Raw genomic sequence first — 14,490 nt, 5'->3', positions numbered from 1 at the left:
TGATATTGAGGTGTATCAAAAACTAATTAAGTATTAAATGACCTACTAATTCATTTGTTGATCCCAGGAAACATCTATTTTTAGCTGACATAGTTTTAGGTAATACTTTATTTTCTAAAAGAGACTACGTTCCCCTGAGTGTTAACTCTATGGCTGCTAGAGCTACTGTGGCTGAAATAAAAGCAAGACTTCTAATGTTTTGATCATGTATTAAAAATACTTACTGAATTTTACTGATTAAGGCAGCTACCATTTATGACGTTGCTTTTGCTTATCCATGTATACCAGGGCTCATGACTAGTGATGGTGATAAGCCCTGGATGATGATTAATTTCTTAGCTATAGTAAACTTATGTAGCCATTGGTGAAATGTCTATGAATTCTTTCCCACTTTTTGTGGGATATGGGCTGCGTCTGTTCTATTAACCCAATACTGAAACCAGTCTACCATAATTTTAACTGTCCAATAACATTTTTATATATGGGAAGTGTCTAGAATAGCAGTCAGTATGAAGAAAGAAAAAATAAATGGTGATTATATGATTGCATAAATTTGGTTGATTATACCCTTTCAGATTGCTCGTTGTTATATGGCTAGCTTTGAATTTAGTACATTCAGATAAAGTGCACAATTTCTAATTGAATTATATACTTGCTATTGTGTGTGACAGACTAAAGAAATTATGCATTGAAATAGATATCGACTTATACTCCAGTAAGAATCATATTTAGAGAATATGTTGTACTCAGTATGGTTTTGCTGTTTTCCGCATGACCTAAATTGAGTTAAGTAGAGAGAGGCTAAATCATTAATATTAATATTTTTATATTTACAACCATCTGTATATAATGAACACATTTTGAACATATTACTTTGGAAGCATTTTACTCAAGTCCTTCATCCTTATCCCTCCTTTTTTGCATTTTAGGCAAGCTTGGGATATATGATGCTGATGGAGATGGAGATTTTGATGTGGAAGATGCCAAAGTTTTGCTAGGCAAGTACACACACAACTTTTTGGATTACAGTCTGAAGGCTATGTCATATAGATTTCAGTATTTCATATGGCTTTGTCTTAGTTTATGACATTAAGTGATTAAATCGGGAAATAGAGAAATACCCTAAGAATAGAATTATTTTCATGAAAATTGTAGGAACTCCTTTTTCCTCCTAATACCTTTACAAAGTAGGTAGAATTATTTAGTACCTCGCATTGCTTGACTTTAAGATCCTCAGGCCTCAAAGTATTCACTTATCCCTATACCGAGAAATTTTTTTAATTGATTATCTTATGTAAGATGTCCCAGTACTTCAAATGCTCACAGTATTACAGCATTCTTCAAACATATGTCAGGTCCATTATAAATCAGGTTGTAGCAGAAATAACTAAATATTATGTAAATGCTTTCAATACATTAAAAGTATGAGCATTTGGCATTTATTTTCTGTTGTCCCTCAGAGGGGTCATGAAAGCTCCAAAGATCACTGTTTACTTCCTTTGCCCTTCAAAGGTCTTGCATAACATTGACTATCCCTTTGATATAGAAAAAGCCTAGTCTAGGCTTTCTCTGGAGCACACCAACATTATTCCATTTGTGGCTAGAGAATATCTTTTCTTGTACTCACCTGGAATTTTAGGGGAGATATTTCTAAAACATAAACTTCAGATACTACTCATGTCAATGCACTACATCAGATTCATTAAGACCTCTGGACCACCATGTCTCAAACTTGGATCAAGACTTGCACAGTTATTTCATATGTAGCTGAAAATAAGTTCCAGGTTGGGTTTTGACTTTAGTTTTTTCTTTTGTTCAAATTAACCCATTCAGAGTTCTGGGGACATATATAAATGTTACCAATAAAAACAATACATATACTGTTTGGACTGATGTCCAAACTAAATCTTTCTGAATCTCTCCCACAATTCCCTTCCACTCTATTATAACAACATTGATTGTTACAGTCTTTTAAAAAAAGTAAATAGGGAGCCTGAATAGAGGGAAATAAGGAGCAATATATTGATATCAAACTCACGTCACTGTTGAAACTAAAGAGAAAATAATTAGTGTTCTTGTTCATTAGAAAACGTTGAAAAATAGTGACTCAGTGTACAACGCTGGTGAAATACATTGTCATCAAATGGAATTGGAAAGAGTAACTGAAAAATTTCAATTCAGTGTCCTGAAATTACCTTAACTGTTTGCATCTTGATGGTGCATCATTGCAAAATATTACATAAGAACAGCCATACTCGGTCAGACCAAAGATCCATCTAGCTCAGTATACTGTCTTGCGACAGTGGCTAATGCAAGGTGCTTCAGAGGGAATGAACAGAATAGGCAATCATCAAGTGATCCATCCCATGTTGCCCATTCCCAGCTTCTGGCAAACAGAGACTAGAGACACCATCCCTACCCACACTGGCTAATAGCCATTGATGGACCTATCGTCCATGAATTTGTCTAGTTCTTTTTTGAACCCAGTTATAGTCTTGGCCTTCACAACATTCTCTGGCAAAGTGTTCCACAGGTTGACTGTGTGTTGTGTGAAGAAATACTTCCTTTTGTTTTGTTTTTAAACCTGCTGCCTATTAATTTCATTTGGTGACCCCTACTTCTTGTGTTATGTGTTGATGCCACACTTCAGTGCAAACTTCCAGTATAGGATCAGGACGTTGTTAATACTCTCTGAATGGCCGTTTAATGCTACCCTCCCTGATTTCTGTCTGAAGAGAGAGGCAAGCATCTTTGTTCTTCAGTCCATTTGTTTAGCTCTTCTGTATAGGGAGAGAACTCCTGAGATCAGAGCTACATTCAGTCCGCTGAAGATCAGGTAGAGCAAGAAGAATTCTAATCAAACCTATAACTATGAGGGTTCTTTGTGTGTCTGTAGAACTACAGATTGGGAGCTGTCACTGAACAGTACGCATGCTTGTATTTTATCTTGTTTTCTGTCAACTTATGATAAACTCTAACATTTCTTTTCCTGTAATCATTCTGCAAATCTGAATTTTCTCATGGTGTATATAAATAGGATAGTACTCTGACTATTGCTTTTCATGCCAGTCTCATTCTGGCTGCAGTGCTGGTAGCAAGATACATGTGTTGCTCTTTGATACATCTCCACTTTTACAGAACTTGATATGATTGGGGATTCTGCCAGTTATGTGACACTGTTTCTATAATAAACTCACATTCCCATGTGCATAAAACATAGTCTCCTTTAAATTTGTTATAAAAGGTCACAGATTAGTTACTTTCCCCCCCAATAAATACCAGTTTTGAAATATAATTTTACGGTTACAACAATATGTTCTGGAGGATGGGGAAAAATAATTGGTGGTTTTAAGAAGTTCTGTTGCAGATTAATACACAAACTTTAGGAATTAAAAAGTAAAACTTGTCAAGCGATGAGTCCATAGTATGATTTTAATTGCAGTTACATTTTAGGAAAGAAATGGATAGTAGCCAAGGGACTTGGTTCTGTTTATTATCTATTTATACAAGGTTATTATCTGTATAGTACCATATAGATGCATAGTGCTCTAAAGACAAGTAAAAGACATGACCCTGCCCTGAGAAACGTGGTGTCTAAAATTAAATCTGTGAAGCTAATGAAGAAACATGTATATTAATAAGACTACTTCATCTGCTTGTGTGTAACTATCCAAGCACTTGCCTGTTGTGACTATTTTACTATGTATCTTGTGTGACTTTGATTAGAATTTTTTTTTCTTTTTGTCAAAGGATATCTTTTGTGGTGCATATATCTGTGGGAATACAATATTAAGAGATTGTTTGTTTCCATGCTAATTTAATACAGTATTAATAATGAGAAGATCTTTACTGCATAATATTTAATGCTAATAAACCATATATTTTTTTCTGCTCTTTAACTGGCCTTTAAAGCAGGAGAGAAACCACTGATCTTTAAAATCCCCAACATCAACTTCCAGTAATACTGTAGCTGCTAGCAGGAGGTTTAAAATTTGTTTTAGTTAATTTCATTATAAATACAGTTTACATTTTCTAAATAGTGAAAAGTGTTTCTCACCAATGTGCTTTCAAGAGGCTCAAAAGGGGAGTGTAGGTTTTTATTGCAGGGGTGTGATAAGTTGTTGATTTAATATTCCGTGTGCTACAATATTTATGTACACTGGAACATGAGATTGCCGTATCAACCTTACATTTAGTTTGTATTGATTTTGGACCCTATTCCTCTTCCTGTTGAAGTTATTGACTTTAGTGAGAGCAAGGTTGGGTGTTTGAGTAATACCCTTCATACATATGAAGCAGTAGTGTGTGGGTGAGCAGAGAACTTTTATCTTTCTGCCCAAACAAAACAGTTATTTGGGTTTTTAAGTTCAGTCCCTGAACTGTGTATACTTCTCTGATGCCATCAGTTGTAGGCCCTTATTTTCAGGCTGAATTGATTTAAGCTTTTGGGGATCTTTGGAAGATGCATAAAAAAGACATACTGGAGATGGCCTACAACTACTGAATGAAGCATTGGAGTTGCACTGGTGTAAATGAGGGCAGAATTTTGGTCCTCAACTTATTTTTGAAACTTTAAGCAAATATAAGGTTCCTGCATTATTTTGGGCTGGTGTAAATAAACGTGTGGCTAATTTAAATCTTTATTGGATTTCTCCATGTGTGTTACAATCTTTTTGTTTTTACAAATTAGTGAAAAGCATCATGTTTTAAGTTGCCCAACCATGCAGTAAACAAAGTAATCAAGAATAGATAATAGCTTTTTTAATCCTGCTATTTTTTCTTTGCTATATTATGCACCCTTTTAAAAATCTATTCCTTTTTTGGTCTAAGACAGACACTTTTTAGGATTTCTCTAGGATGGTTTTCATGTAGGCAATGTATATTAGCTTGGTTTTGGGATTTTTTTTTTTTAAAGACTTAAAAAAAGAAGTGCTTTTGGCAGTCTTTTTCAAGTTCACCACTAATTGCCTGGTTATCTGTTGTATTCTTCCTATATTGTTGGAACATATTGATTGCTGGCTACTTTCTAGTAGTACAGAGCCAGAGCAGTGGTTTCTATATACAAACAATGATTTTACGTATTACTTAGATCAAGCTCCTATTGTGCATGGTACTATGCAAACATAGTAAGTCTTCACCTCAAAAGAGTTTACAGTCTGTACACTTGTAATTTTGATTTCCTTTAGTAGCTCTCCACTGCTCTGCCAGCCCCAGCTCATACTGTTTTTGTTTTAAAATGAATAAATATACTTTTTTGACATAATTCAGCTACAGAATAAAAAAAAATCTACACTTATTTCTGTGCCTGTGGATCGGATTATGTCTTGTGTTGTATCCTCAGCATGCCAGCAGGGGGAATTGTCAAGCAAGTACAAAAAAAAATACAGGAACTCCTCACTTAGTCATCCTGGTTAACGTTTCGATGTTAAGTTGCTGATCAATTAGGGAACACGCTTGTTTAAAGTCGTGAAATGCTCCCTTCTAAAGTCATTGGGCAGCCGCCTGTTTTGTCCACTGCTTGCAGGAAGAGCAGCCCATTGCAGCTGGGTGGAACTAGGGTGGACTGGCAGTCCTCCATCAGCTCCCCACTCCCCTAAGTTCCCTGTGAAGCAGCTGTCCCTCCCCCCACTGCCATGTGCTGCTCCTGCCCTCTGCCTTGGAGCTGCTCCCAGAGACTCCTGCTTGCTGTATGGGGGAGAGGGGGGAAGAAGGGGGCTAATGTCAAGGTGTCTCCCCCTTCCTCCGCTCCTGCACCCCGCTTACCCCATCTTCCATAGAGCAGGGGGGACACAAGACGGACGGAGGGAGCTTCTAGGCAGTAGCTGTGGATCTCAGGTCTCAGCAAGCTGATTTAATTAACAAGGCAGTGTACTTAAAGGGGAAATGCGCATTTTTTCTCTCACCCAGGGTGTGTGTCTCTGTCTGCCCTCCCCTCCTTTCCTGCTGCCTTGTAGAGTGTTGTGAGAGTTAACCCTTGAGGGCTCAGTCAATTGCTAGTTCATTTAGCAGTAAGGCATTCCCTAGGAAATATCCCACCCTCTGACTCCACCTCAACCAAGCTTCACAATCATCATCACTGTGTACCAGTATTAAATTGTTTGTTTAAAACTTATACTGTGTCTGTCTGTCCGTCTCTCTCTCTCTCTCTCTCTCTCTCTCTTGTCTGGTGAAAAAAAATCCCTGGAACCTAACCCCTTCATTTACATTAATTTTTATGGGGAAATTGGATTTGCTTAATATTGTTTCGCTTAAAGTCGCATTTTTCAGGAACATAACTACAATGTTAAGTGAGGAGTTACTGTACACTATGGTGCCATAGAAAACTGAGGTAGAAAGGATGGATAGAAAACAAGAACAAGCAAAACTTTTGATACCCACCTCTCTATATAAGCTGGAATGGGTAGAATAACTCCAGCAGCACTTGATCAGGCTAGTGGATATTGACTACGAGCAAAATTTACCCTTTACTAGTGACAAACTTTTGTTTAAAATACACAGCTGTTAAACCAAATATTGTTCTCGGATATTATCATAGAGATTTAATAATTGTGAGCTCTACAGTTTGATTACCTTAAATTGGATTTGATCGTTCTAAGCAGGGATGCTTAGTTTCTTCTTTGAGTGCTTGCTCATGTCAATTCCATGTTAGGTGTGTGCATGCCCATGTGCACGGCTGCCGGAGATTGTAGTGCTGGGTGTAGTGCCCCCTGGAATCCTGCGCTCCTGCATCGCTATAACGGACAGTGCCATCCCCATGCCCTCTCAGTTCCTTCTTACCGCCCATGACAGTTGCTGGAATGTCCTTGTCTCTTGCACTTGCAAGTGTCCCTAGTGGTTTTTTGGTCTCTGTTTCATGTATATAGTTACCTATTCGTTCTTAGTTGTTAGATTAGTTAGTATAGATAGTGGTCCCATCATGGAACATTGTCCCAGGGCACTCCCCCATACTGAAGAAGGATAAGAAAGCAGTGGCGGGAGCCAGAGCCAGGACCCGTGCCGCACTACTTGTCCTCTCCTGAGCTGCATGCAGGAGCATCTCAGGGCTCCGAGCCCAGTGAGGCAGCAGTCGGGACTTGCACCTGAGAGCCCCTTTGACACTGGCGGCATTTCAGGTGGCAAGGGACCTGATGGCCCTCCCCATGCCACCCACATTGCAAGACTAACCTTTGACCTCGGAGTCAGTGAAGGCGGCTTCCGCAGTGGGCAGTCGCTGGCTCCTCAATCCCAGACTCCTCAGCATTCTCCATCTCTGCATTGATTCCCACCTTCCCAGTATCAGTCTCTGGAGTCACGATGCCAGTCTCCTTCCCTCCGGTGTCTCCCCCCATCTTAGCTGGCAGGGGGAAGCACTGACATCCCCGCCCATGGTCTCCGAGGGAGGAGTCCACCTCGGAATTGGAAAGGGAATCCATCCCCTGGCCACAGACACACCATTTGGCCTATACACTGGGTTTTGGGACTGTTCTTGCAGTGGGCACCTGGCCATCAGGGCAGTAGCCAACACACTGCAAATATTGGAACCCCTGGGGGTTCTGCCTGATGCTAGGGCCCCACTCCCATCAGTCATCCACATCTTAGAAGTGAGCCCCAGCGCCGCTTGTGCAGTTGCGGTTGCCTGACTCGGACTCCAATGCCTGTACTGAGGCTCCAGCAACGGTTCCAGAGGCAGCTACCCCAGTTACAGAGGAGGTTCCAGCCCCTCCCATAGCATTAGCATTGTCCTCATCATCCCCAGAAGAGGTGGTGGCTGGTCCTGCCCACCCACTCCCATTGGACAACTTCCAGGCTCACCATGAGCTCCTTAGGTCATCTCGAATTTGGAACCAGAAGTGGAGCTGAAGGAGCCCACAGACAGCCGCTTGGGTATTCTGGCTGCAGCACCCCCTCTAAGGTTGCGCTACCAGTCCATGAAGGGGTGCTGAAACTAGTTAAAGCACTCTGGCAGACCCTGTCATCTCTGCTCCCAACATTGAAAAGGGCAGAGAAAAAGCATCATGTCCTGACCTAGGGTTAAGAATAAATGTACTTTCATCCACTGCCCGGGTCTCTACTGGTGTCTGCTGTAAATAAGTGGAAGAGACTGGATCAGGCGAGCACCACACCTAAAAATATGGACACAAGAAGGCTGGACTTGTTTGGAAGAAAAATTTATTCCACCACCAGCCTCCAGCTCGGGATCTCCAACCACCAGGCATTGCTAGGGAGATATAGATATAATATCTGGGACTCCGTGATGAAATTTAAAAACTCCTTGCCTCAGGATTCGAGGCAAGAATTCCTGGCCATTGTGGACTCGGAGGCCAGATCAGTGGCTTCCGCAGTGTCCATGCGGCACAGCTCATGGCTGCAGTGCTCTCCTCTCCAGAAGTGCAGCAGTCAGTCTAAGACCTCCCCGTCGAGGGCAATGCCCTTTTCTCTGAGCTGACAGATGCCAATCTGTATGGGCTGAAAGACTCAAGGGCCGTGCTGCGATCTTTTGCCTACACGTGCCCCTGGCCTCCAGAAAAGGCTTCCGGCCGCAACCACCTCACAAGTTCTCAGGACCTCCTTGGCACGAGCCCTTCAAGAAGAAAGGCAAGGGCTATAAATGAAGACAGCCTGCACCTTCCACTTCGGCCTACCCAGCTGGCCCTAAACAGGTCTTTTTGAAGACGTGCCTGAGGGTGGCATACTTAGCCCAGGATCCAACCGTCCGCCCTTTTGGTTTTGACCATTTATTTCCATTCCATACTTCATGGTCCCAAATAACTTCAGACCACTGGGTTCTCTCCACCTTGACACTCGGATACATTCTGCAGTTTTTCATCCATTCCCTCCCTCTCATCTCCCAGTCCTGTCCCTCTTCAGACACCTTCTCACGGGCATCTCCTCATCCAGGAGATGGACTCTCTTGCATGTGAGAGCCATAGAGGTAGTTCCTCAAGACTTGAGGGGAAAGGGGTTTTACTCCCAATATTTCCTAATCCCAAAGGCCAAAGGAGACCTCAGGTCCCATCCTAAAGTGACCTGTATCTCTTCAACAAACATGTCAAGAAGTTCTGCATGGTCTCCCTGTCCTCCATCATTTCATCCCTGGATTCGGGAGATTGGTACTCCGCCTTCACTCCAAAAGATGCCTATTTCCGTATCTCCATCTTCTATGGACACAGAAGGTTCTTTTGATTCATGGTGGGCCAGCGCCACTACCAATTCACTGCACTCATCTTCGGACTTTCATCAGCCCCAAGGATTTTTACAAAGTGTATGGCGGTATTTGCAGTTCACTTGAGACATTGAGGCATACAGATCTATCCATACCTTGACAACTGGTTAATCAAGGACCTTTTGCGAGTTCAGGTTCAACATGGGTCACTTGTCTAGGGATGGGTCTACTGATAAGCAGATATTCATTCTAATCCCAGTACAGAGGATAGATTTTTATAGGAGCAATGCTTGACTCCAGTCAGGCCAGAGCCTACCTGCCAGAAGTCCAGTTTCCCCATGTCAGATCCCACCCGCTTACAACCCCTCGGGTATGTTTTGAGACTGCTAGGGCACATGGCAGCATGCACACTACGCGTGGCTGCACTTCAGACCTCAACTCCTCCAGCAAACACCACTTGGAATTATTCCTCACAATCTCGTCTGCCGTTCTCACATCATTGACTTGGTGGGCAGATCCGTGATCAGTAATGACTGGGAGTCCCTTTGCCACTCTGTGCCCGTCAGTGACATTGGTCTCAGATGCATCAGACCTGGAGTGGGAAGCCCACCTTGGCAATTGCAGTATCCAAGATCTCTGGTCACAGGAGGAACTCTCCCTCACCATGAATATCAGGGAACTGAGGGAGATTTTCTTGGCTTGCCAGGTGTTTCTTCCTTATCTCATGGACAAGGTGATTCAGATACTGACGGACAAATAGCCTTGATGTTCTATGATAATCAAGGAGGGGCTTGTTTCACAGCTCTGTGCCAGGAGGCATTACGGTTGTCAGACTTCTTTGTCCAACGTGTTCACCTCAAACAGTGCACTTTCCAGGGGACTGGAATACGCTGGCGGATTCCCTTAGCAGGTTCTTTTTCTCTAGCCACGAGTGGTCTCTCCACCCTGAGGTAGTCAGCACCATCTTCCAGAACTGGTAGAATTCCCGAATGGACCTGTTCACCACCAGGCAGAACAGGAAATGCCAGCAGTTCTGCTCAATGTGAGGGCTCAGCAAGTGCTCCCTGTCCAATTCCTTTCTGCTCCCATCATCTGGGGCGGGGGGTCTACTGTACACCTTTCCATTGATACCGTTGGTTCACAAGGGCCTTTTAAAGATCAAGAGAGACAAGGCAAAGATAATCCAAATCGCACCTGGCATTGGTATGGCATACTTCTGGAACTTTTGGTAGCAGCTGGATTAGAGCTCATGATGCTGAAAAAACTTGATCTTCCAGAACCAAGGCTGTTTACTCCATCTGAACCTTGCATCCCTGCACCTGGCGGCCTGACTTCTGTGTGGCTGAACTGGGAGGAAGGAGCCTGATTGGAGCAGGTCCACAAGGTTTTACTAAGTAGCAGAAAACCCTCCACCAGAAAGACCTCCTTAGCCAAGTGGAAGCAGTTCACCTATTGGGCTGCTGATAAGAGTCTTGCCCTGACATAGTCCATCTCTATAGACCATCTTGGACTACCTGCCCCACCTGAAGCACCATGGTCTGGCTCTATCCTTGGTCAGGGTTCACTTGGTGACCATTTTGACCTTCCATCCTCCAGTCCAGGGCAGGTCAGTATTCTCTATGAGATGACAGTGTGGTTCCTCAAGGGCTTAGCGAAACTATACCCACAGGTCCACGTCCTGGTCCCCTGTGGGACCTAAATCTGGTTCTGTCAATGGCTTCTTGTTTGCTGCTGCTCTCCTGGAACATTCTCTCCTAGTGGCAATCATGTCGGTTAGAAGGGTCTCCGAAATCAGAGCCCTGACTTCAAACCCCCTTATCAGTGTTCTTCAAATACGAAGTCCAGCTGACCCTCCGTTTGGCTTTCTTGCTAAAGGTGGCATCACAGTTCCACTACAGCCAGGTTTTTTTTCTGCCTGTCTTATTCCAGAAGCCCCACGGTTTGGATGAGGAACATGGTCTGCATGCATTAGGCACGCCCTGGCCTTCTACATTGAAAGGGCTAGATCCTTTCACAAGTCAACAGCTCTTCATGGCAGACAGGATGAAAGGTCTGCCGATGTCATCCCAGAGAACCTCGTCCTGGATAACCTCCTGCATCAGGTTTTGCTGTGAGCAGGCAAAGGTTCTGCTGCCAGCCATCTTGACGGCCTATTCAGTGAGAGTTCAAGATTCGTCAGTGGTCTTCCTCGCACAAGTTCTGATCCCAGACATCTGCAGAGCTGTGACATGGTCATCTATTCATACCTTTGCATCCCACTATGCTATCACCCAGCAGGCCCGGGATGACGCACACTTTGGGAGAGCAGTGTTAAAATCAGCATGCCTGTGAACTCTGAGCCCACCTCCAGGGATACTGCTTCTGACTCATCTAACATGGAATCAACATGAGCAAGCACTCAAAGAAAAAAATGGTTACCTACCTTTCGTATCTGTTGTTTTTTGAGATGTGTTGCTCATGTCCATTCCATGACACCCCCGACCCTGTGTCAGAGTTGCCGCAAGAAGGAAAAGAGAGGGTGCGGGGCCATTGATGCCTCTTATACCGGCACAGGGCTCCAGGGGGCACTACGGCCTGTCCTATGGATACCACGAGGGGAAAAATCTCCGGCAGCTGTGCGCACATGGCTGCACATACACCTAACATGGAATGGAAATTAGCAACACATCACGAAGAACAACAGTTAAGAAAGTTAGGTAACTTTTTTTTTCCCCGCTGAGACAGCTCCCGCCTTTTAATATTAAGTGCCACAAGAGACCAGATGAATATGAACATTATTCAGTTTGTTTACAGGGAGGAAGGTGTGAAAGAGGAACCAGATTTGCCTTGTTGCCTGAAACAATGACATGGTGCATGTATTGTCCAAATCTTTACTTCTTTGCAGGGTGACACTTTTTGTAACCTCTCTTCTATTCCTAATTAGCATTCCTGTAAAGACTGCTGTCTGACATGATATGTCTTTCATAGATCCTCCTTCTTCAGTTTCCTTTTTCCACCTAACTGCTCTCCTTTTTTTCTCTTTCTCTCTTTCCTCTATTCTTGTGTAGGCTTGACCAAAGATGGCAGTAATGAAAATATTGATTCCCTTGAGGAAGTCCTTAATATTTTAGCAGAGGAAAGTTCTGATTGGTTTTATGGCTTCCTCTCATTTCTCTATGATGTAATGACTCCTTTTGAAATACTAGAAGAAGAAGAGAGCGAAGCTGCAGATGATGTTGATGGTACGTCACAGAATGAAGGGGTTCAGGGAAAAAAGACTTGCGTTATTTTGGATTTACAGAACCAGTGACTGATTCAGGGGCTAATTTTATTGGCTTATGAAAATGTCCGTGCAATTATCAATCTTAATATGACAGGGCTTTATGGCAGTGGGTGGATTAAAAAACCAAACCGTTAATGGACATTCTAAATATGAGCTAAAATCAGCCAGCCATGTGATATAGTTTCACTACTTGAAAAGCCTTTCAGTGACTTTCTCCATTTTGTGACTGGGAGATTAACATTTGCACAAATGTGTAATTATGCCTAGGATAAAATAATTAAATAAAAAGTGTCTGCAGTTATGTAGTTGGCTTCTGTATGGTTTTGCTTCAATTTGTGCATTTTGTGCACTAAAGTTGGCAAACTAACTATAATAAGCTGTACCGTTACCCCTTATAAACATTTGTCTTTCTAACAAGCATTAATTGAGGCATTTTGTAATGGGCTTGATTACAAGATATTCTGGCATGATTAATATGTTATGTAAATATATATTTATATGTTAATCCTTACTAATATAGCTATTATACAAATGAGTGCTCTTATGAAATACCATATGATAAATTATTCATACCTTACATTTAAAATTAATTTTGTGATTCACTGATTTCTCAGATACATGCTTTTTACCCCTTTAATGAGAAGCACTGTATTAATGGTGCTTGTAAAATGTATAAAAAATATTTTGTTCTAGGTTAGTTTACATACCATATTTAGGAAATAGCATGCCAATATGTTTGTCTAATTTGAAAGAAAGTTTTTAGTCTAATTTTTTGTATAATAATCACACCCTAAGGGCTGTTCTGATCTGTTTTCAAGGGATTTTTTTTAGTGGGCATTTTATGAAAGTAGGGAATTGTGAATATGTATTTCTTATGTAATGATGAAATATATTAAAGATTACTCCACACAAAATAGAATGTAATGTCTTCTATTTTTTGCCAAATTCAACAAACCTGATTCCATTTTTCAAGGGTTAATCTGTTAAATTGTGTAATGCATGTTTCCAAAGTCTATTTTGGCATATGTGGATTTGTTGATAGTGAAGGTAACTGCTGTAGAGAGACAGGTATTTAGTGGTGTTCAATCAGCTTCAGTTCTTATCTAATTCAGAAACCTTGAACTGAGATCTCATTTTAATATAGAAATATGGTATATTCATATAATTAATTCTTTGATATAATTTTAATGTTGAAAATACCATACACATTTTGTTAATGATGCCTGTTAACTTTGCTATGCTTACGTTTTGTAAAAAAATTCTATTATGAAACTCGTATCTCAGGGTTTTAATTTGTCATAGCCAGGCTGAAATTTAATGTGCTTTATTTTAAATGAATTTTGAATTGACATGGCAGTTTTAAAAATGTATAAATTGTGTTGTAGCTTGGACAGCATTGATACATAATTGAAAATGAAACTAACAAAATTAAGTGTAGGTGGCTTCTTGAACTGCAAGTAAATTGCAGAGTGAGGTACAGAAGTTGTCTAGAAATATTAGAGAACTGCAAACACCCAGAACGGGCAATAATTACTTAGAGTAGAATATAACCCAAAGAAACAAGATAAAATGAAGGGAGGGAAAGGTCTGGTTGAGTGTCATGAACATTTCTCAACAATAAGACACATATTAAGAATGTAAGGGCGTTTTCCAAGGAAAATGGTGGAAGCAACCTGAGAACATATCCAGAGTCTCCAGTTGGCTTCTTATGGGACATAGCCAACACTGAAGCCATCACATCTCCACTACTGTTGTTATACACTAGCCTGATTACAGCTAGTGTGAGTATTCCTAACTGTGAGACAATTTTAGACCTTAATTTGAGGTGTAGATATATCCTAAAATCCCATTGACATCAATAGGAGCAGTATTAAGTCAATGCTGAGCAATTGTGAAATTCCACTCTGAAAATCTATGATAAAACTTCGTTTCATTGCACTGAAATATGTTAATGGTTACCTAACACATGAGGGACTTCGGTCTTGGAGGTTCTAATACAAGTTTAGTGAGTTTTAATTTTACTTTAGTGTTTTTTAAAAATTAAAATAAGTTTATTTTTGGGATTCCCTCCAAGACCAGCTTATCC

The 14,490-nt window shown here is 41.4% G+C and overlaps 1 protein-coding gene across 7 annotated transcripts in view; it reads left to right on the top strand.

Annotated features, from left to right (window-relative positions):
- The window catches only part of ASPH (aspartate beta-hydroxylase), a 113,723-nt gene that overhangs the window by 37,629 nt on the left and 61,604 nt on the right, over nucleotides 1-14,490 (top strand). For 3 of the 7 annotated variants that reach the window (XM_039522516.1, XM_039522518.1, XM_039522517.1), the window contains exons 4-5: nucleotides 930-998; nucleotides 12,190-12,363. In XM_039522516.1, the coding sequence (XP_039378450.1) occupies nucleotides 930-998; nucleotides 12,190-12,363 (243 nt within the window). Of the gene's footprint in view, nucleotides 1-929; nucleotides 999-12,189; nucleotides 12,850-14,490 lie in introns of those variants that run through there. The other 4 variants (XM_039522521.1, XM_039522520.1, XM_039522519.1 and 1 more) reach the window with 2 other exon arrangements.

Source organism: Mauremys reevesii, linkage group 2, assembly GCF_016161935.1.
Source record: "Mauremys reevesii isolate NIE-2019 linkage group 2, ASM1616193v1, whole genome shotgun sequence".
In the NCBI taxonomy this organism is placed as follows: domain Eukaryota; kingdom Metazoa; phylum Chordata; order Testudines; family Geoemydidae; genus Mauremys; species Mauremys reevesii.
Note: the sequence above shows the minus strand (reverse complement) of the source record. Positions and strands in the feature narration are given on the sequence as shown.